Genomic DNA, 24,360 nt, shown 5'->3' with positions numbered 1-24,360 from the left:
CTTGGTAATTTGGGGAAACTATTATTTTAAAAGGGTTATTAAGTAACCAAAAGCACTTAGTAACAGCCCCCTACGCAACATAATCCATTCTTATGCACAAATACATAAATAAATCAGAGCTACTATATACAAATCTTGATCGTTATCTTCTCTCATTGATTGAATTTTGTATAAGACCGGCCATGGTAAAGTGAGATGTACAACCCCATCAAAATTCAAATAAAAAGTGCTTGGAAATTTCCCTGTTTTTCCTGCACCCTTGTGCAACACACCAAGCCACCCATCCTGCACACATACAGCAGAAGAGGACAACCACAGCCACAGAGGGGCACTCACCACTCACCAAGCAACCAACTACAGTCACAAGCAAGGGCAGGGGACAACTAAAGTACTTTTCAGCAAATTCCTTGGCAGCTTATGGCAAGAAGACAAAAGTAGTTATGGTAGTAATTAAAGCTAAGTCACATATAGTAAATTGTAAGGAGTTAAATAGAAAGTTTGTAGGGGAGAAAGAATTCATTCAAAAAAGTTTGTGCTAGCTTAGTAGTTGAAGTTGTAATTTTCTCTCAAAGCCTTTGGGCTATTTCAATACAATCAACTGTCTTCTGCCTATTTCTCTTCTCTTTTGCTTGAATATTATTGAGTTAGTTTGCTGTCCGTTGCACCTTGACTTATGATTAGTTCTCTTCACCTTATTTCGTAGTGAGTCTATGTATAATTCTTGATCATTATTTTCTCTCATTGTTTAATTTCATACAAAGTACTTTATATAACTTAATGCATATACTTAGTAAAAAAGAAAATTAATACATATACTTCCATGAAGATATTTTAAAAATTTTAAGTCATTATAATTGCATTGTACGTGTTTATTCCCAAATTATATCAAGTCTTCAACAAACAAAATATAAACACAACAAAGCTATCATACAAAGAAAAGAATTATATTTTCTAAAGTGCTCTTGGTTGTACCAATTGTAACTATTATTATACACAAGTATGTTCCTTTTCTTATGTCTGACCAGAAACCTTTTGAGACTGCAAAAGCCTTTGGTTTATCAAGATGTAGATGGGGTATCAGATAAGAAAAAAAATTGTTTCAAAAGGGGAGTAGACGATGTATCTGAAACTGGATGAGACACTCAACAATTATAACGAAGAAATAACCAGAGCAACCACCATTACACATATGAATAACTTGATCACAATCAGTTCATACTTCATATAGATATATGCACATCAGCTTTTTTTGAATTCATCTCACTTTCATTTTACTTGTCTTATTTATTCATCCATCTTTTATGAGAAATTTTGTATTTTTTTTTATTTTTTTTTTTTTGTAAAAATTAGAGCAAGTAAAATCATCAGACCTCAACAATCACATAACAAATTCAAAATGGGGGAGGTAACAACTCTAACAACAAAGAAATTTTTGTCCCCAAACTTCAGCCATAATAAAGCTCAAAGTCAAATTGATGATAGCTTAAAGCAAACTAACAAAAGCAAACAGCAACAACACTTAAGAACAACAAACATCAATGCATCATAGTTAAAATAACAAGAAATAAATTTGATCAAAACGACAAAATCTGATGACACACACACACACACAACCTCTGAAATATAATCACACACACACAAGTTCTGATGTTCAAAGCTGCAATTCAGAATTGAATTCCAGAACTAAATTATGAAGATCAGCTCTGCATTCAGTTCAGCTCTGAATTCTGAGTTATGAGGCTTATGCTATGCTGTCAGGTATTAATAGCTGGAATTAAAATATAAATCAAATATTAATGTTCGTATATATATATATATATTAATAGCTGGACTAAAAAAGCCTACCAAAAAACATGTTTGGTTAGTGGTTTTTTAGACAAATATTAATGTTCGTATATATATATATATATATATATATATATATATATATATATATATATATATATATATATATATATATATATATATATATATATATTAATAGTTCAATTCTCTTGCTCAACTAATTTTCTATAACCTTGATACAAAGCTAGCAACCTGACAATTCACTTCCTGCTAAGAATATAAGCCTCATAACTCATTAAAAATCATAAAAGTAATTCAGAAGAATATCATTGTAGGGAATAATTTCAAGCCTTTAAAATCCAACTAGCTTGAACCCCACTGTGATCATACACTAAAGTACGGTGGCGTCCAAAAGGGAAGAAGATAGAGCAAAAGAGTCGCCAACAAGTTTTTAAGGAACTTGTAAACCGTTCACGAGGTGAAGGTTACACCCCTTAACGATCCAAGAGATCGTCAACTCCATAAGGTCATGAACCAAATAAGGGTTCGGGGATGAAGGTACAAATCCAACCTAAAAGAGATTGAACCTGCCCTAATAATAGGCCTCTACTTTATTCTGCTCGTATTCATGTGCGCTTTCTGATTAACATACAATCAATAGGATTAACCCTAAACCTGTTTAATCTATGTTGGTTGAATATTAATGCACAAATAAACTATTATTAGTGATCACTTGAATTATAATCACAATTAACCCTAAACAAGGTTATTAATTATCTTATTAAGCGTGATTACAAGTACAAATTCCCTTTAACATGTATAAAAGGTGATCAAGCAATAACATAAATATCAAGCAACATAATAAATAATAATCATGAATAATAATTATAAATAATAAAATAATCATCATTATAACAATATTCATGTTAAAGCATAATAAAAGTAAGATCCTAGGCATGTTACTAACAAGATTAATAACAAACCCTAGCATGTCACTAAGCAATAAAAATCAAATCTTTAACCCTAACATGATACTAACATGAATAAATATTAGGAAGAAGCATCGTACTTTTAATCATACTTGATATTAAAGTTACCCTAGACATGATACTAGGAATCAAAATAACAATCTAAGCATGATATCTACATCATAATATCGATTAATCAATTAAAGTACTTACTTGGATGCCTCGTACCTCTTTCTAATTACAAAATACACACGTTAGTAACTTCAAGGAAAATAATAATCAAAGCAATCAAATTAAATAATCGAAATAGAGATTTGGGACCAAACCCTCAGAAATTAAAACCTTTCACGTCTAGGGCGAAGGCAACTTCGAATATGGCTAGGTGTATCAAGATCTTGCGAATAAGGAATTTTGTATGAAAAAGTAAAAGAAAGAAAAGAAAAGAATGCTAAAGAATGAATGAAAGCTTGATGAATGAAGAGAATTGGTGAATGCTAATTAAAACTAATTGTTGATGAGAATTCGTGAATGAAGAGAGTTGATGATTGAAAACGGAGTTTTTGATACGATATTTATAGAGAAAATCATCCAAAAAAGATAATTTAACAAAACAGAGTCTGAAGATCGAAAAACAACCTTGGCGCCAGCCCTGGCTAGTTAGCGCCAGCACCAGTGGCTAGCGCCTGGCGCCAAGGCCTGGGGTTGGACGCCAAACTGATTTTTAACGCATTTTCGAAAATCTGATAAATTTCCCGTACTGGAAGATAAAATAATATAATTCAATCGAAAATGCTATTTGATCTCGATTAAAACTCTGAAGAGTCCTAATTGAATTAGGAATGAAAAGAACCTTCTAGAATGTTCTAGAAGACTAAAACCATTCCTAATTGCATTAGGAATGATAAATTATATTAGGCCCTCCCCTAGATCATTAGGCAGTACTTAAAACTCAAACCGGACCCAGTTTAGTAAATTGGCCATAACTTCCTCAATATTCATCGGAATTAGGCTTATAATATATCGTTGGAAAGGTCTTTGCAAGTCCCATCCAACTACACCACTATTGGACCCATATCATGGACCAACCAAATTGGATTGGCTGTTTTCTTAAAATAAAGTTTTCAAAAACAGGGAGAAGAGAAAAGAAATAAAACTTTCCGCAACGCTAGACCTTTCCACACTTTCGTTTCATTCGATTATGATTCGACGTGAAAGGCACTCATCACCGGGTTTGATTTTGGGGAGACACAAATGGGTGTCTACAATCATGAAATTGAAAGGTTTGCATCTAAGGAAGGCCAAAAAGGTGGGATCGTCAGGAAAATGCTACCCTTTAAACTCTTAGGATTCAGGTTCAGAATCTGTTTGTATAATCCTTACCAAAAAAAAAAAAAAATCCACATTAAATATGGCTTCCAATTTAAATTATGAATCAAACAAACAAGCACCAATAAAATGCAATAAACAAATAATCATACACACACATACATTAATAAAACATTACCAAATTAGTCCTCGACCAAAGATGATAAGTAGTAGGATTAGCGGGATCCAACCCCAAAACCTTATCAACAGGCTTCAGCTAAGTCTTTAGTTAAGCGTACCCGAAAGAGAAATTGTGGTACCAGTGTGAAAAAGGCGGGTCATCAACCATAACTTGTAGATCAGCAGAGCAAGAACCATCAGTGATCTCAAGGAAGGCGAAGGTGTTATGGTCGGCGAACCCAGCCACTGATGATGAGGATATGGCCGGCGAGGGAGGCACCGCCATCGGGGCGGCTGAGGATGTTGACGATTGGGAGAGATAAATATACCCTTAATCATGAATTTTGTTTCCTAAATTTGTGTGGATCTGGGAGTTCATGCAAAAAAAAGGTATTAAGGCCGAAATTAAAGAAAATTAATATCACAGTAAGGAAATTAGAGAAACAATTGATTCGACAGAGGAATGCAAATGATAAATTAGCAAAAAAACAACGAACAAATTTCACAAGAAGATTACCAGAAATTGATGAAAAAAGTAAGGAAATTTACACAATTTGAATCCCAATTCGCTGAATTAAGTAAAATACAGCAGAAAAATATCAAAATAAAAAATAAGCATCAAAAAAAAAAAAAAAAAACAAAAAAAAAAAAACTTAGATTCAAAATCTATAGAGAAAGGAGAGAATACCGAAAAATAATTAAAAATAAATACCAAATTAAATATGATGAAATCAAAGAGCATCTTTCAGTTTAATTTGTTGCCGAGTTTTCAATTTTGGAGAGCAAATTGAAGAGAGAATTTAACATGAAGGCTAGGGTTTAGTTATTGGAGAGTAAAGAGGACGGTTTTGATGTTTTCCGGTTTTCCCCCAATTATGTTGAAGTTAGCAAGCTAGACAACATGTGCTTATCACATGATTAATATTCTGGACGCTTATTTGGGTCAACAATAAGTAAGGACGCCGAAAAGTGTCGAGAAAACACGGGAATCAAATTTTCCACTAACACCTTAATGATAGCGTCGAAGGCATAGCGTCGAAAAACAATGGGTTTTGTGGTAGTGATTTAGCCAGTGCGTCGGCGAATTGGTTTTCTTCTCTCGGAAAAAAAGTATATTCCACTTCATCTAGTTGCTCCGTGAAAGTTTCTAAATGAGCTTGATACGTAGCGAGACTTTCACTTCTCACCTTCCATCTCTTGAAGATTTGGTTAATGATTAGTGAAGAATCACCGTAGATTCTGAGCTTCTTAATTCCCAAGGCGACAGCTGTTTCTAACCCTAAAATACATGCTTCATATTCTGCTGCATTGTTAGTGACATCAAAATCTGAGTTTCATGGAAATTGGGATATGTTCTTCATTGGGTGATACGAGCAAGACTCCTACACCACAACCTTTTTGGTTTGAAGCTCCATCGAAATAGAGCGTCCAGCTATCATCTTCGGTCATGAGTAAATCTTCGTCAGGGAAATCATACTCATCTTCTTCTTTCTCAACTTCTTCTAGCGGAAAGTCTGCTAAGAAGTCAGAAACCGCAGAACCTTTGATGGCTTTTTGTGGTACAAATTTCAAGTCAAACTGAGCAAGATTAACTATCCACCTTGATAATCTGCCATTGACTGTTGCTTTTTCGAACAAGTATTTGAGAGGATCCATCTTGGACACAACATGCACTGTATGAGTGAGCATGTAATGTCTTAGAATCTGCGCAGCCCACACAAGCGCGAGACATAACTTTTCAAGTGGTGTGTATCGTGTCTCGTATCCTTGAAGCTTCTTACTCAAGTAGTATATTGCATTCTCCTTGCTTTCAATCTCTTGTGCTAGCATTGCCCCCATCGTTTCTCTTGTGACCGTAAGGTAGAGTCGAAGAGGAAAGTCAGGTATTGCTGGCGCTAGCACGGGTGGGTTTGCCAAATACTCTTTGATTTTGTCGAAAGCTTTTTGGCAATCGTCATCCCATGTGACTGGAACATTTTTCTTAAGCTTCTTGAATATAGGTTCACATATCGCTGTGAGTTTTGATATGAACCTACTTATATACTGCAGCCTTCCAATGAAACCTCGAATCTCCTTCTCATTCTTGGGCGGTGGCATGGCCATGATCGCTTTTACTTTTGTGGGATCTATTTCAATCGATCCCTCGAGAACTGATCATATATCCAAGTAATTTGCCTGACGTGACTCCGAATGCACACTTTACTGGATTTAATCTCATTTTGTACTTGCGTAGTCTTTCAAAGAACTTGCGAAGTGCAATGATGTGGCCTGGGCGACCTTTAGACATAACGATCATATCATCGACATAGACCTCCACCTCTTTGTGCATCATATCATGTAACAATGATGTAGCTGCTCTTTGGTAGGTGGCACCCGCGTTTTTCAACCCAAATGGCATTACCGTATAGCAATATGTACCCCATTGTGTGATGAATGTGGTTTTCTCTATATCTTCTTCAGCCATCAATACTTGATTATATCCGGCTTAGACGTCCATGAATGATAGGAGTGCATGGTTTGTTGTGTTATCGACCAGAATGTCAATGTGAGGTAGAGGGAACCCATCTTTTGGGCTTGCTTTATTGAGGTCCCTGTAATCAACACACATTCTGACCCTTCCACCCTTCTTTGGAACTGGAACCACATTTGCTATCCATTCTGGATACTTGGATACTTTGATGAAACCTGCGGCCAACTGCTTTCTGATTTCTTCTTTTATTTTGAGAGCCACATCCAGTTTCATACGGCGCAGCTTTTGTTTGACAGGCTTCATACATGGAATGAGTGGTATTGTATGCTGAGCTATATCCCTGTCAATTCCTGGCATATCTTGGTATGACCAAGAAAATACATCAACAAATTCACTAAGCAAGTTAATTAGCTCTTTGCGTTCATCTTGACTTAGTGTTAATCCAATTTTTACTTCTTTAACAGTCGTATCATTGGAAATATTAACTGTCTCTGTATCTTTGATAACTGCCGTTTTATTTTCGTGTTCTTCCATTGCTTTTATTATTTCTTTATCATTTTTATCATTAGCAAAGCAATATTGATCAAGGCTAGGGGAATGACACGCATCGTAAGCAAAGGTACTTATTTTATTGAATTCATCGGCTAATACATCAAGAGGGGCAAGGTCAGTTGCGACCTCACCGAAAAGAGAAGATTCAACAAGAGACTCGGGATTGGACTCTATAGTAGAAAGAGGGTCGGCCTCGGACTCTAAGGACTCGTCTACAAACTTAGACTCAGACTCGGACTCGGACTCGGACCCAGACGACTCAGACTCATCAAACATAGGACCTTCGCCAGCGGTTATTTCCAACTTCTCTCCGCTTGGCGTAGTGATCCTCAATGTCTTGCGCCATCCTTTTGAAATATTGTCAGCTTTGACGATTAATTCGGAGGGGTCGAAATCCTTATTTGCTATAACAGCTTGAATGAGCTCGGAGTTATCATTGCAAACGGGCTTAGACTCATTCTTCTCCATTCCAAAAAGCAGGTTGATGCCTAGATCATCAGAGTTTGGGTTAGCTGGTTTCTCAGTTGTGAAGATCTCTTTATCTTCATCAACAAGCCACAATCAAGGAACATTTCGAATCCTGGTTCACGGTTCCCCTTCTTTGATGTACTGGCCATTGAGGGTGAATGGATATGGATCCATGGCCATTTCCGTCTTCGTGATTCGAGCGTTATTGCGAGCCTTCATCTTCAAGAGGGCTTGTCTCACATCTTTTTTTGTCGGCTTGAATCCTAAGCCAAAAGTATCTTTCTTGAGTGCACCAGGATGGCCCCAAAGTTCAGCCATTTTCTTTTTGAGCCCGAGGGTCATTCTAGGGAAATGCCCTTGCTTCTTCATAATCGCATTAATGTTGGTGTTTGAACAGGGATCAAAGTCGAGATGACACTTCTCCTCTTCTTCGATCACGAGAACATCATCGAGTGAAAACCCCTAAAGATCTTTGTCTTCTTCGTCATGTTCGACATGGGCGATAGGAGTATCGATAACTTGAATGCGCATAGGAGAGGCATCAATGGTAATTGGAACCCCTCCAACTATGGCTTTCACTTTCTGGTGCAGCGATGATGGAATCGCCTTTAGCTCATGAAGCCAAGGGAGTCCTAACAACAGATTGAAAGAGGCCTTAATATCTACCACCTGAAACTTGGTGCGACGTTCAATGGCCCTAGTAGTTATGTTTAGTGTGATAGTACCCACGGCTTGACGGCGAGTATTATCATAAGCACGAATCCCTTGGGTCGAGGGAGTCAGTTCTTCATTCTTTATGCCCAAATTTTTTGCAGTGCGGAGTGGGCATACATTGATTGCAGAGCCGTTATCAACCAGGCTCATAGGAACATTCATCTGCCTACACACCATAGTGAGGTGTAAGGCCTTATTATGTTGGTCCCCTTCCGAGGGCAGATCCTTGTCAGAAAACAAAATCAGATTGCTAGTACTTGGCAATTCAGTAGTGAGAAAGTTGACCAGTCCTTGAGGAGTCATGTCATCATCAACTCCTATTTTCACCAAAGCATTCATCACAGCCTTTCGATGCTCGTGGGAGGTGGCCAAAAGCTTCCATACATTCATCTCCACCTTGGTCTTTTGCAATTGTTTGACCACATCGTTGTTCACATGGTCGATGGGATCAACTATCGGATGTGATTGCGGTGGAGGTGGAGGTGGACTAGGTTGTTGCAACCATCCACTTCTGGTGAGAACCTTGACCTCAAGGTCTCCCCAAACATCTTCACTTGTGCCAAGAGATGAACAGGCTATATCCTTGAGATAGACGTCTTCATCGTCACTATCCCAAATTCCATTCACTTCTTCAGAACTCAAGACAAATACAACTTCCGGCATAGGTTCATTCACAGGTTGAATGAGTATTGATGGATCAAAGGAGACTTCATCATGCATGATAGCCAAGCATCGGAAAGAGGACCTGTTTGAATGTTAGGCTTCTTGCCTCCTGGAGGGACAGGAAGTTAATTAGCATCAATTAGGTCTTGGATTGCATCCTTCAACCTCCAACACTTCTCAGTATTATGACCCTTGCCTTGATGAAACTTGCAATAAGCGTTTGGGTCATAGCTAGCGGTCTTATTCTCTGGTCGAGGTTCTGGAAATGGTCCAATTGGCATAATCAGTCCTTGACCATGCAAATGGTCAAAAGCAGCATCATAAGTCATTCCCAAAGGCTTGTAAACCCTCCTTTGCCTTTGGAATCTTTGAGGAGGAGCATTAAGGGCCAGCACATCATTGATATTCATATTGTTGGTAGCATTGTTGGGCTTAGAAGACGAAGAAAAAAGAGTGTCATTCTTCTTGTTTTTTCAAGTGTTGTTATTATTGTTGCTACCAGCAGTCTTCATTAGTTCGTCCTTGATATTGATTCCAATATCGTATACAACTTCAAAGGTACTCAGAGGCAGAAAATTCAGGTGTTGCTTGTACTTATGAGTCAGATTGGAAATGAACAAGCGAACCATCTCTTTTTCCTTAGAGGGATCCACCAAGAGCGCGGCTGTTTCCCTCCACCTGCTTAAGTAAGTGGTGAAGCCTTCATTCTCTTTCTGTTTGAGAATGGAGAGTTAACGTTCAGAAGTCTTGGCCTGAATGTTACACTTGTAACGATTCATAAAGCTTTCAGCCATACCCTCCCAGGTCGCGACATGTTTGGATTCCAAATAGTAGAACCATTGTTGACAGGCATGCTCCAAGGAAAGAGGGAACATTGTAGGGAAGGGTGTCACATCTACTCCCTTAAGAGCCATGGTTGTAGAAAAAGCCTTCAAATGGAAAAGCGGATTATCAGTAGGCTTGAACTTGGGAATGTCAGCAGTGGAAAACTTCTTAGGAAGCTTGTCCCTTATGGACGAAGAGGTGACAGGTTGTTCCACATAAGTGAATTCTTCAGAAAATCTTACTCATCTGTTCCTTAATCTTGTCCATCGCAGCGGTAGTGACATTGTTTTGATTGTCTTGCTCTACCGTGTTGACCCTAGTGGTGAGTGTTTGCATCATGTTAGACAACATTTCAATTGTCTTGTTGAAGTTCTCGATGTCTTCCTTAGTAGCCATTGGTTGAAAGTAGACTTGAGATGGATCTTGTGGAGATTATTATGGTGGTTTCCTTGTACGCCTCTTTGGTATAAGAGGTTGTTGAGGTATTGACTGGAACCGTAACAATCTACCCCTGCTTCTTGACCAAGTGCTGGGACACCGAAACAAACACACCTTTAATGACCAAACTTAACCTTAACCCATCCAGATAAAAAATAAAAATTAAAAAAAAAAATTGAATTTTAAAAATCTATAATTTTGAAATTCTATTTGTTTATTATTTTATTTTTTTTTCAAATATGGGAGGATACTATCCGACTTACTCCGAAAAAAAAATGACACAAAAAAAAAGACTACCCTAAAATACGGTCAAAAAGTGGTGCACGACTAAAGAAAAAAGTGTGTGAGCACGATATGTGAGTGATTAAGTGACGTTATGGACGCGTGTTTTGACCGTACAGCTAGACATGACACCAAACTGGACATATAAACTACATACGTACGCACAAAAACCGAAAAAGGACTAACGGGACACATTTCCTGGGCACCGTGTCACGGTGTTGACTGTCGTGACACGGTACAGTCTACCGTCGGACGGTAGAAAGCCCCGTGTCACGGCACTGTTCACTGTGGCGCGGCAGAACTTGTCGTGACACGGTGCGCAGTTCCAGGTCTATTTTGTGATTTTTCCAAATATTAGTCGATTTTAAGTCCGTACTAATTACTATGTGGAAATAAAAACCCTCGGTCATGGGTTAAACAAAAAAGAGTAAACACATGAAGGTTAGCACCAAACAGCCATGTAGCACTTAGTCACGATGATGTAAAAAAATTTCGCAACCTAGAATCAAGATCTATGTTCAACTATTGGTCAAGCTTTAGGTGTCGAAAGGGTACCATGGTTAAGAGTTTGGACGCGTTAGCAAGGCAGCCTCCCTTGAGGGTGTATGCCAACGGGCGGCTCCGCGAGTTCGTGATGAAATCGAACTCGACTCCATGATTTGGGTGGATTTAATAACTCGGATGAACCCTTATTGCCATGAGCGTTTTTTGGTTGATAGAGCTTAAATCCCCCGGGGCTAAGACGCATGTAAAACACATACATTTTTTCAGAAAAATCGAAGGAAGTTGACTGTGAGAAGAGAAAACAAGCCACCGGACTGATTTTAGGACTGTCGTGACACGGCAAAAATTCCCGTGCCACGGTACTGCACACCGTCAGACGGTGCACTGTACCGTGACACGACAGATTCTGCCGTGGCACGTCAGTTAGAAAATCTGACTGGTGCCCAATTTTCCTTCGTACGCTATCAAGTTATTCAATTTCTCCTACGGGACAGACCTAAATGCGACTTTGAAACGTCTACGCATATGCAAAAATGCCAAATTAATCACAGGAATATTTTTCAAGAATTTTTCAAGTCTCATCCACTCATCTTAATTAAATATCGATCACTCAAATCGATAAATAACCAAGAATCCTCCCTAGTGGAGTCGCCAAATTGTAGACGTTGTTCGAAGTGCGCCTACATTAAAGCATGTGTGAATATTCCTGGCACTCATAGGAAGTGGGAATTGACATATACGATTAGGGACAAATAAAGTAGGGAGCCGCCAACAAGTTTTTAAGGAACTTGTAAACCGTTCACGGATCATAAAAGGCAACCACGAATAAAGGGACAACGAAGGCAACAACGATTGACCCGTGAAGGTTACACCCCATTCATAATCCATGAGATTACTAACTCCAAATGGTTCGGAACCACGAAAGGAGGATCTGGGATGATGGTAAGAAGTGAGTCATGGAGTCACATTCGCCCGTATTGGCCTCTACTCGATTCGTATAATGAAAAGCATTCCTGCGATCTCGAAGGCATACAAACAAAATATTCAATTTGCTCCAATCTATTATTAAGCTAAATTGGTTTGATATTAATGCAACACGTAATTCTAAAATATTGTGATCACTTGAATTAAGCAACAAGATTAAAAAGGAACCTAAACCGGTTGTCCAAATTATCTTATTAGTCGTGATTTACAATTACATATTCCCTTTAAACATGCAATATGGTGATCAATAAAATAAGCATTAATATTGGAAGCAATTTAACAATAATTCCAACAATATAAAATCGTTAGAAAAATAATAGAAATAAAAGGAACATAATTCTTACTTTGATTCTATTTGTTTGCAACTACAAAATAATAAACGAGTTAGTAACTTCAAGGAAATAATAATAGAACAATAATTAAATTAAATTAAATTAAATAGAGTTGATTTGGGGCCAAACCCTCAAACAGTTCTACCTTTCACGCCTTGGCTTAAGGACAGAACCACGAGTAAAGTATGGACTCCTTGGAGTACTTGAAGAAGGAATTTTGAAATAAGAAGGGTAGGCTAGTGTTTAGGCTAAAGCATAGAAGAGAGAAAAAAAACTAGAGAATTAATTCATGCCCCGTACATCAAAAATGAGGGGGTATTTATAGAGAAAATGTGCTGAGGGAACACACGGAACCCTAAAATGATAAAAACCCTAAAAAAAGTATCCCGCGACACGGCAAACTGTACCGTGACACGGGAAGTCCCACCTTCATACGGGAAACATTCCCGTGACACGGTGCAATTTTTAAGTGACGCGGGAAATTTTTAGTAAACAGGGAAGAAAACGCGTTAAGGGTTTACGCGGAAAGGACACGGAAATTCCTGTGTCACAGCAGGTTTCCCGTGTCACGGGAAATCCCACCGTCAAACGGGAATGATTCCCGTAACACGGTGGATACCTGCCATGGCGCGGGAATTTTCAGCCCGCTTTTCCGTCTAAATACATTTTTAACCCTAATTTCGTTCAACATTTTAAGTGCCGATTGATAATTTCGGACCTTTTTCTAATTTATTATTATTTGGGCCAAAATAAAATAAATAAAAGGTTTGGGCCAAAAAAAAATAATAAAAAAATAAAAAAAGGTTTGGGCTAAAATTAAATAATAAGTTTTGGGCTGGCATTAAAACTATGCTTTTACCAAACATCAAGACTAATCCATGGACTATTCAAAAATACGAATTTAATCAAATACGATTTTTTAAGCACTCTCGGGATTAAATACTGAACCCGACCAATAGTGGCGGTGAAAGGTTGTTCATCATCGGGTTCGGTTTTAGGGAGACATTTTTAGGTGTCTACACTTCCAGAAAGAACTGATGAATACAGGATCCCTGTTAGAAATGATGGATTTTGGAAATCCCTGCAGGTTATAGACATTGTCTAAGTAAGTTTGAGCCACTTTTAATGCAGAATAGGGATGAGATAGGGCAATAAATTGAGCATACTTGGTCATCCTATCAATTACCACCAGAATCACTTCCTTACCAAGTGATTTAGGTAGTCCTTCCATGAAGTGCATGGTCACCTCTTCCCAAACCTTTTCTGGTATAGGTAATGGTTGTAATAGACCAGGGTAGGCACTGGGGTCATACTTGCATCTTTGACAGACTTCACACTACTTGATGTAATCTGTCACATGCTTCTTCAAGCCAGACCAGTAGAACAAACTCTTTGCTCTTCTTAAAGTGGCGTCAAATCCAGAGTGTCCTCCCACTGGTGAATTGCTTAAGCTCAGGGGAAAAACCCACCACCAATTTCCCTTTTCTGGTCAACTGCTCAGTCTTCCATTTCTAATGCTTATGTGAGTCTGGTTCAGTAGTTAAATCTGCAATGATCTTTTGTAAATTGGGATCAAACTGCCAAGCTTCTTGAATCTCTTCCAAGAGTCATGAATTTATTGTTGAAGACATTATGACCATTAACTGGGAGTGAGATATTCTGGAAAGTGCATCAGTGACAAGGGAATAAACGCGTCGTCAATTGTCTATCCCTAGATCAAATACAATTTATACAACCTAAACAAACCTAATACGAGTAAAAGGCAAGCATAGGGGTCGAACCACAGAGAACGGTAAACACCACCAAATGTTATCAACAATTAAGCTAGTCCGGAATAGGGGATAAATAAACTAAAGTCTAAAAATGCTAAAACAAGAAATAAAACATTAAGGGAAATGGTTTAGGTATAGCATTCACTTGAACATAAACAAAGGCATAGAAATTGAATTAATTATGAACTAAACATGCTCGAATATCGAAATTAAGAATCTAATCTAGCCGCCTTCCGGGGTCAATTGGCTTCTCCTAACATAGCCTCTATGTTTCCACATTAGAACCATATACTAGGAGGTACTATTAAATAACAATCGATAGTAATGAACCTTAACTAAGTCAACTTCCGTTTCTTGTTAGCAAAGATTCACCTTTAATCAACCAACAATGTGCACTTGCAAGAAGATTAAAGAATATCAAGCATATAAAGACTTTAATCACAAATAAATCAATTCTAAACCCTAGAACATGCTCAAGGTCCAACTACACCACAACCATCCCCTTAATGGGGAAATTACTCACTAATCATGATAATAACAAGATTAATCAACAAATAATCAAGAATCAACATGATCAACAAGCAATACCAACAACTAAAATAATAATCAAAATAAACAAATAAAAATAGAGGAGAGAGAGTAAGAAATTGCTCATTAATTGAAGATGAAGGTCTACAAAGGATTGAACAAGCTCCTTCTTCAAAATCCAAGTTCATTAATGAAGAAAACCTCACTTTCTCTCTCTACCAAAGAAGACTAATCCTAACCTAACCTAAAACTAAAACTAACTAGAGAGAGGAATAGATAGTTATTCCATGTCTAATTACCCCAAAAATTGGGTATTTATACTAAGCTAGCCAAAGTAAGAAAAATAAAAGAAGGAAAAATAAAATAAAGAAAGAAAAGGAAATAAAAATAAATAAAAATAAATGAAAATAAAACAAAAGAGAAAAGAAATAAGAAAAGGAAAAGGAAAGGAAATAAAAATAAAAGAAAAAGGAAAAGAAAAAAAATAAAAAAAAAAACAAAATCAATTCCCACCCAAAACCATCAGCACCACGATTTCCTTCTTCTTCTCCTTCACATTGGCTGCTCTATCTCCATTGAAGCTCATCTTATCACCACTGTTCATCAACCATCATCATCAAATCGAGGCCGCTCGATCCTCATTAAAAGCCATGTGCATAGCTCGTGAAATGGTTCGATCGAACCGTGGGTTGGTGCGGCCGAACTACGGGGTTGGTTCGGTCGAACCATGGGTATGTTCGACCACTCCTCTTCGATTAACGAAACCCACAAAGTCTCTGTCTCGAACTTCGACCGAACCACCAACGGTTTGCCCGAACCCGATTGAAATCGAATTTGCTCTGATTTGGGGCTGTTGCTGTGCGAATTGGTGATGCGGGGTGATTGTGTTGTTGTTGGTGTTGTTGGTGGTTGAGAACGGTGGCGCGGCTGGTGGTAATTGGGTTGGTTTTGCAGGCTGTAAATTGGTGGTTGAAGGTGAGGGTGAGCAGGGGTTGCGCGAAGGTGGATGAAGGCTGGTGGTTGGAAGTTGGATTGGTTGGGAATTGGCAACCGGTGGCTGTTGCAGTGGGTTGTTGGTGTTTGCGGAGTTGCAGGCTGGGTTGCGGTTTGTTTGTGTTGGTGCTGCTACGGCTTGTGTGTGTTGGTTGTGGTGTGGTCAGGTGGTTTGGTGGTGGCTGGTGCTGCGGGGTGAAGTACGTGGCTGGTCGAGGGAGCTGCTGTGAGGTGAGGGTGGAAATGGTGTTTTGGTGTGGTGGAGGATAAGGGGAAAAGAGAGGAGGAGTGTGGTGAAGGATAAGGGGCAGCAGGTTGAGGTTTGTGTTTGACTCAACTTGGAACCCGAACTCATTTGACGTAAAACCCGAACCCCTACACACAAAACCGAGGAGAAATTGGGATAAATAAAATAAAAATAAAAATAAATAAAATGGAAATAAATAAAATGAAATAGAAAATAAGAGACACAAAACTAAAACTAAAAATAATTAAAACTACGCAAGCAAAATAAGATAAAAATAAAAAAGGAAAATAGACTAAAACTAATAAAATAAAGAAAATAAACTAAAACACACCAAAATTACCAAAATAAGCTAGAAATGTTATTAAGAGAAAACAAGAGAAAGAAAGGGAAAATAAGATAAAATAAACACGAAAATGACTCTAAAACTACTCCCTAAGAGTGACATAAATGTCACTCATCAATCAGCCACCTTGTTTTCACTCCCTTTCTTATATTCAATAACATAGTCCATACCAGCCAATTTGGACAACCACTTTTGCTGGAAAGGAGTGACAATTTTGTGATCAAGTAGATGTTTCAAACTCTGTTGGTCTGATTTTATCACAAAGGGTAAGAGCATAAGGTAGTGTTGCCACTTCTTGACTGCATACACAATAGCTAACAGCTCTCTTTCATAGGCTGATAGATGCAAAGTCCTTTCAGATAGAGCCTTGCTGATGAAAGCGATGGGGTGTCCTTTATGCATTAAGACAGCTCCCAATCCTATTCTTGAAGCATCAGTCTCTATGGTGAATGGGACTTGGAAGTCAGGCAAAGCAAGCACTGGTGGAGAAGTCAAAGCAGGCCCGACCCTTAGGGTGTGTAGGGTGAGCAACTGCACAGGGCGCAAAAGTTAATAGGGCCTCATATCAATTTAATAATATAACAAATAAGCTAGCATTATTATTAAGAATCTCCGTAGGTAGCTTAATGGTCTGATGCTGGAGAATATTTACAAGTGGTTCAAGGTTTGATGACTGTTGTGAGCTTCACTCTTTATTTTTATTTTTTTTTGGGTGACACAATTATAAATTAGATGGGGCCCATTTATTTTTAATCACACAGGGCCTCCGTATACTTTGGGACGGCCTGAGTCAAAGCAGCTTTCAGTAAGTTAAATGCAGCCTCAGCTTCCTTACTCCAAGTGAATGAGTCTTTCTTTAACAAATTTGTTAAGGGTCTGCAAATTTTTCCATAATCCTTAACAAATATCCTGTAATAGCCCGTCAAACCTAAGAATCCTCTGAGTTGTTTAAGGTTCTGAGGTTGAGGCCAATCTAGGATAGCTTGTATTTTCTCAGGCTCAGTTGATACTCCCTTAGAAGTAATAACATGACCTTAGTAGTTCACTCTGTGTGCACTAAAAGTACATTTCTTGAGGTTGGCCCTTAGGGAGTGAGAGCTCATGATTGATAAGACTTCCTAGAGATGTTGCAAGTGTTCCTCCCAAGAAGAGCTATACACCAGAATATCATCAAAGAATACCGGGATGAAGATTCTCAAATGCTTCTTGAATACATGATTCATCAATGCTTGAAAAGTGGAAAGAGCATTTGTGAGCCCAAAAGGCATCACTAAATACTCAAAATGCCCAAAATGTGTCTTGAAAGCAGTTTTGTGTGTATCTTCAGGATGCATTCTAACCTGATGATAGCCAGATTTCAGATCTATCTTTGAAAAGAAGGAAGAGCCCTGCATCTCATCCAGCAATTCTTCAATGACAGGCATAGGAAATTTATCCTTAATAGTGGCTTTATTCAAAGCCCTATAGTCCACACACATCCTCCACCACCATCCTTCTTTTTCACCAAGACTACATGAGCAGCAAAGGGACTGTTGTTATCCCTAATCACTCCTTGATCAGCCAGTTCCTGCACCAATTCCTCTATCACAGTTTTCTGAGTAGTAGGATACCTGTATGGCCTGATATTAATGGCAGTTGTTCCAGCTGTTAAAGGAATCTTATGATCAAAGGGTTCTCTAACAGGTGGCAACCTTGCTGGAGCTTTAAAAACATTAGAGTACTCAGCTAATAATCTCTCTAAGTCTTCTGCATGTATTCCCTGCTCCTCCGGCATATTTAAGTCCAATTTAGGGCCCCACTCTGTAGTAGGGTGAATTTTATACAGCATAGATAGCTCTCCCCCATTCTGAAATAATCTACTGAAATGTCCTGGCAATATGTTCTTTATTTTCTTTTTAGCAGTACCTCTCAGCTTCACCTTCCTGATCTCTTGCATGCTTAAATTCCATGGTCAAGTTCTTAAAGTCCAACAGAATTGGACCTAAGGTTGAAAACCACTAAATTCCCAAGACCGTATCACTTCCACTTAAAGGGAGAAATAGCATATCAGCCTAGAGAGTGTAACCCTGCATTCTCCAATCAAACCCTTTAATAATAGTATCATACCTCAGTTGACCTCCATCTGCCACCTTAACCCACATGGGTGACACCTTTTCTACTTTACAGTCCAGTTTCAAAGATGTAGAAGTGTCTATAAAGTTATGTGTGCTACCAAAATCCAGTAAAATGTGCAAGGGTTTCTTATCATGATGGCCCATCATTCTCATGGTGTTGAAGCTACAATAACCATCCAATGCTTGCAAGGAGATTTGAGCCCAGACAACATCATTTTCTTCTGATTCTGCAGTCTCTACATCACCCTCCTCTTCTTCTGTATCCTCCATTTCAAGGTGATATAATCTGGGTTTCCTACCCTTGCATATATGTCCCAGCTCAAACTTCTTATCACACCAAAAACACAGACCCTTAGCTCTATTCTCATTCCTCTCAGCTAGGGTAAGAGTTCTCCTAGCAGGGTTATAAGTATTGGGAGGTTTATGTGTTTGGGGTTGTTTCTCTCTAGGGTATTCATGAATAGTACAATCTGCTTGAGTGCCTTCATATCAAACATTGGATCATCATATATCTCACCAAACCTGCTAGTAATGTCCTTGACATACTACTCCTGTTAGGGGGTGGTTTATCTTTGGCATAATTTTGATGCCAAAGCAATACCTTCCCTTCTAAGAGCAAGTTTAGCCCCAAGTCTTAAGACTTGAATGTGACATCATTTTTTGTGGTCCCCATTGAAAATGATGTCATCAAATTCTTGTTAAAACTCACTAAGACTTATACAAATTTATCACTTTAGCCCTAAAACTTAAATATTTGACATATTATATGTAGAAAAATGTAAAAAAAAAAAAAAAAAAAAAAAAAAAAAAAAAAAAGTGAGGTGGGTGAAGTGGATCTCAATCTCAAGTCTTAAGTTGAGTCTTGGAGTTTCAAGACTCAACTTGAGACTTGCTTGAGATTTTTGAAGAAAAATGGGAAAAGTCTTAAGCATATGTCTAAACTTGCTCTAAGTGTATTGTTGCTAACTTGATTTTTTTAGCATCAACAATGTTATCCAGTTCAAAGAACTGATTGCACTTACAACCACGATTTTAGATCCTCACCATTAAATTTAGGGAACTCAATTTTAGTGAGCCTAGTCGAATATTGATAGCTTAAATTAGTGTCATTACTACCATATTGTCTAACTGTCTTGGTTTTCCCAGAGAATTGTCAAGAGATTTAGCATGGATTTCTCATGTGTACTGACATCAGACACTAATTTAGTAACTTGTACAGATATCCAACCATAAGATCATGCAATTCAGATATGGATTTCGTATTTTGACTGATATTCAAGCTATGATTATTATTGTTTTCAGTGAGATGTTTATTCAGTTCATCTATGAATTTTTCAGGGTTACCTCCAGTTTCTGCAGCTCTGCAGATGTGACAGGGTCATCATCTTCATGATTCACCTAAGTGTTCTTCTTTGGAGGCATATTGGGTCCAAGAACCTGGGAGGCTCTGATACCAAATGATGCAACAAGACTCGAGTAACTCATAAATTACAGGGGAAATCTAGTAACCTCTGCTCTAATCCATTACTGGATGAGTAGCAGCTTGATTACCTCAGAAGTAATCCAATAGAGAAGGGAAACTTCGAGAGGAGTAATCAATGTAGAAAATGTGATAACAGAATAGAGAGAATTGTAGAGAGAGATAGAAAAGGAAGGGAGGAGTAGTATTAATTCGGCATAAAAAGAGATTACAACCACTAATTGGCTTAAATAACCTTCATTACATGCAATGAACTTGTAAATGAAAATAACAACTCTAACTGTTACACCTCCTTCCAGCTCATCCTCCAGCTCAGCACTCTCCATTAGCTCAATCTTAGCCAAAATCAATGGAACAGTAGTGACTAATTTATCCTCCAACTGACTAGCACTTGCATCATCTTTGTATTGGATATAATAATATTATTAAATGAATTATCATTACTCAATTTCATAATTCTTATGATTGCTTTGCCTATTTGTTTTAAATCGTTGAATAACATCAACAAAAGCAAAGTTGGTATATTTAATTTGGTCGTGCCGTGATCAACTTCAACCATCTAATTTGGTCGAGTAACAACCATCTAATCCAACTACATCGATTATCATGTAAAATTATTATTAAATTTGCATGTATGTTCCATTATGTAGTATGTAACTAACCTCAATCAAATGAAGATTGTTTTAACAATACGATATACTTTTATTCTATTCCCCCAGAATTATTGAACTATACCTGCACTTAGTGAGCAAAACGTGGACAAAGACTATGTGCTTTAAAAGCATTACAACTTTGAGGTGAAGAAAAATATCACCACCTTACTCAGCAGTGGAAGTAAGGGCAGTGCAGAGCCACCGTACCTGAAAACTAGAGATGACGACACCCATGGATGTTTATCTCGAAACAGCTGCCAGAGAAGGAAATGAAGGCTATCTCAATGATATTCATTTACAATCCAATGGGGAAGAAAACGGAGAAGCAGCTCCAGATGAGAGCTACTTCCTCACTCAAACGTCAGACGGGGAAAACATTTTTCACTTGGCAGCAAGCCGAGGCCACTATGGCTTCATAGTGAAGGCTCTGCTGAAAATTCCAGCAGCAGTTCTTCTAATCTGCCGCAGCAACTCCTATGGGGAAAATTCATTACATAATGCTGCGAGATTAGGTCACCTTGAAGTAGTGCAGGCGCTAGTAAATTCTTACAAGTCTCACTTGCAGAATGTCAAAGATAAGAAGGTTAAATCCACCTTGCTGTCACACATGGTGGTTGAAGAAGGTACCAGTCCTGATCCATGGGTAGCTCAAGACTCAAGTGGAAACACACCACTACACGAGGCTCTCAGGAATGGATATGAGGAGGTAGCAATGTACCTGCTCGATGTGGAACCGAGACTGGCTAATTATGTTAACAATGCAGCTGAAGGAATCCCATATCTTTCTGCAGCCTATGGTCATGAGCAAGTTCTTGAGAAGATCCTAACCTCAGATGTTTCCTACAGCTTAAGTGCGCCAGCTGGGTTGACTCCACTACATGCAGCAATACACAACTGCACAGGTATGACTTACATATTCACACTTCCGGCAACTATTCTGCACCAGTTTTATCTAACTCCTAGATTACAGTTCCTTTACCCACCATTGGAACTTAACCAATAATTTTTCTATTAATTACCTTCAAACCAAGAACTATTATTGCCTCTACTGCATCTTCCTTAAGGTTATATATGCAACAAAATTAAATATGGAATATGTTATTCAAGTATTCAACTATCTTTATGGCAGGCACGAATAATGTGTGTGTGTTTTTAATACATATATTCACCATAAACAAGCTCGCTTGCTCTCAATCAAATTTTGATTTTCCACTATCTGCCAAAAAGATTATAGTACCTTCTTATCTTTTCTTAAGATGTCTGCTCAACCTTAAGAGAACATTAATTTGAAAACAGGAAAGTATGAGGTATATAAAAGAAAAAACATCGGATACACATGCATTGGAGAATTGAACCATTGATAAACTATACTATAAGAAATTAAAAAGGAAAAAAGGACCAATTAGGGTGTGGGATCACAATGCTAGTATACTATACAAATTAGTCACCCTATCACCCTAATTATGTGAAAGTTGAGAGCATACATAGTAATCATTTTAATGAAACAATGATATATGCTTTCATAAATAGCTTCTGCATGCAACTAAGTATATCAACCATATTTTGATGCAGAGGATGTTGTTAGACTATTTCTAGAAAAACACCCAGAACTAGCAAAGAAAGCAGATCGGCGCAGGCAAAGTGCTTTGTACTATGCAGCAGTAGCAGATAAAGAGGGACATGTGGAGGCAATACTTAAGACAGAAAAATCATGTGCATACCTACGTGACGAGAAAGGTCTTAGTCCTTTACTTATTGCAGCCAGCCTTGGCCAGTTAAAAGCTGTTCGTGCAATTCTTCTCCATTGTCCACAATCAATTACAATTTGTGACCCTAATGGCAAAACTGCGCTGCACCTTATGAAATTGGGAAGTTATCAAGAAGGTACAGAAATGCTAAGTATTCCAGCACTGAAGAGGCTCATTAATATACCAGATATAGAAGGAAATACTCCTTTACATCTAGCAGCAAGGAACTCTGACCACATTATGGCCAAGGTGATACTAGATACTGATAAGACAGGAATGAATCTGAGGAATAAAGAAGGTTACACTCCATGGGATTTAATCAAACTACAAGAACTTTCTGAAAACATGGTAAGCAACTATATCTAAAATTTCTGTAACCTGTACCAGGCATCTCATAACAAATTGAAGGACTAATAAGGTAATGCAACAATAATGATATATTTTTTTACATTCAACTGCAGGCAGAAATAGGCTACCAGCTAGTAATGCATTTAGATGACAAACAAACACCTAGTCAACCTCAAGTGATCAACCAAACAACACTTGGTCCAGAAAATGCTAACGAAAGAATGCAGAAAAAGTTCAGCACACTTGGAATCATAGCTGTAATTTTAGCAGCTATCACCTTTGCAGCAGGATTCTCAATCCCAGGTGGGTTTGATCAACGTGGATACGCTGTTCTGACACGGGATACAGTTTTCAAGGTGTTCATGCTGTCAAATACAACTGCTATGTGTGGCTATACATTTGTGCTATTCAGTACTCTCTGGGCAATGATGCTTGCTCAGCGAGATGATCAGCCAAGATTTCTTCTGCCTTTCAGCATCCATATCCTACAACTATCTTTCTATGCAACCTTAATAGCTTTTGTGAGCAGTGCATATGCTCTGACATCAGCTCGGTCACTATGGCTGGCCATTATACTAGTGTGTTTACCTCCATGTGCAGTTTTACTAACTATTTCAAAATCCGTTGTATTTCGCCTAGCAAGATTTTTTTCCAGGCTTCGGATTTATTAAAATAGGAAGAGCTAAATACTGTAGCATTTGTTCTAGGACCTTACATCTGATCTGATTCCTATTAAAATAAACATACCACTATGCATCTGTCCAGACAGTTTGCAATTTTGCACACCATGAAAGACGTGAGATATATATGCTCTTCTTTTTGGTATTTACCAATAAAATAATCAGTTCCTCAATCAATATTTCATACCAGAAACCCATGATTCTGGTTCGTACACCGGAAACCCAACTAATTCTTCCAGTCTATGTTACTTGGACTCGGATGAAGTGTCAAATTAGACACGGGTGTCCAAGTATCAGACTCACCCTTTTTCTTGAAAAAAGTTTTGTTTTTAGTTAAAAATGAAGTGTCCAAGTGTCGGTGTCCGACACGTGAGGTAAATGAAAGAGTCCGAGTAACATAGCTTACACATACACTTCTGAGCGGTTGCCACACAACCCCGACTAATTCTTCCAGTCATCTAACTACATCCTCAGCTCTACAAATGTGAAACGTCGATGGACCAAATAAGGGGGCAAAACAAGGAAATAAAATTAAGATAGAAATAAATAACCGGCTTCAGAAAAGATATTATATATCTATGAATACCCTCTTTTCCTTATCAAACTAGCAGTTATCTTGGAAATTATAGAAACTAGGAAAGATATGAATCACAAGGAGCTAACAGTTATCTTAGAAATCATAAAAAAACCTAGAAAAAATACGAAGTTCTAATCACAAGGCGCTTCACGAATTAAAAATAAGAAAACTACAGGATGCCAAGTCACTCTTTTAGTTCCCATGTCTCAACACAAGAGTACATCCCTATCTCATCAAAATCTTTCATTCTAAAAACTCATCTACCCATAACATTAACAAGTACAAATCTACCCATCAACACATACCAATCAATGGCCCGTTACAAGATGATCTACAATTCCAAAACCCCGACGAAGGTAACATATTTCTAGGTCCTCTCGAATACGGAATACAAGTCAGTGCAATAA

The 24,360-nt window shown here is 38.1% G+C and overlaps 1 protein-coding gene across 1 annotated transcript; it reads left to right on the top strand.

Moving 5' to 3' along the window:
- The first annotated feature begins 20,820 nt into the window (after positions 1–20,820).
- LOC145632910 (protein ACCELERATED CELL DEATH 6-like) lies at positions 20,821–23,367 on the top strand. Its single transcript, XM_081685234.1, has 3 exons — positions 20,821–21,502; positions 22,173–22,696; positions 22,810–23,367. Exons 1-3 carry the CDS (start codon positions 20,821–20,823, stop codon positions 23,365–23,367), a joined length of 1,764 nt encoding a protein of 587 aa, XP_081541360.1.
- Positions 23,368–24,360: the final 993 nt, after the last annotated feature.

Source organism: Chenopodium album, chromosome 5, assembly GCF_948465745.1.
Source record: "Chenopodium album chromosome 5, dcCheAlbu1.1, whole genome shotgun sequence".
NCBI lineage: Eukaryota > Viridiplantae > Streptophyta > Magnoliopsida > Caryophyllales > Amaranthaceae > Chenopodium > Chenopodium album.
This window is presented reverse-complemented; position numbering and strand designations above follow the sequence as displayed.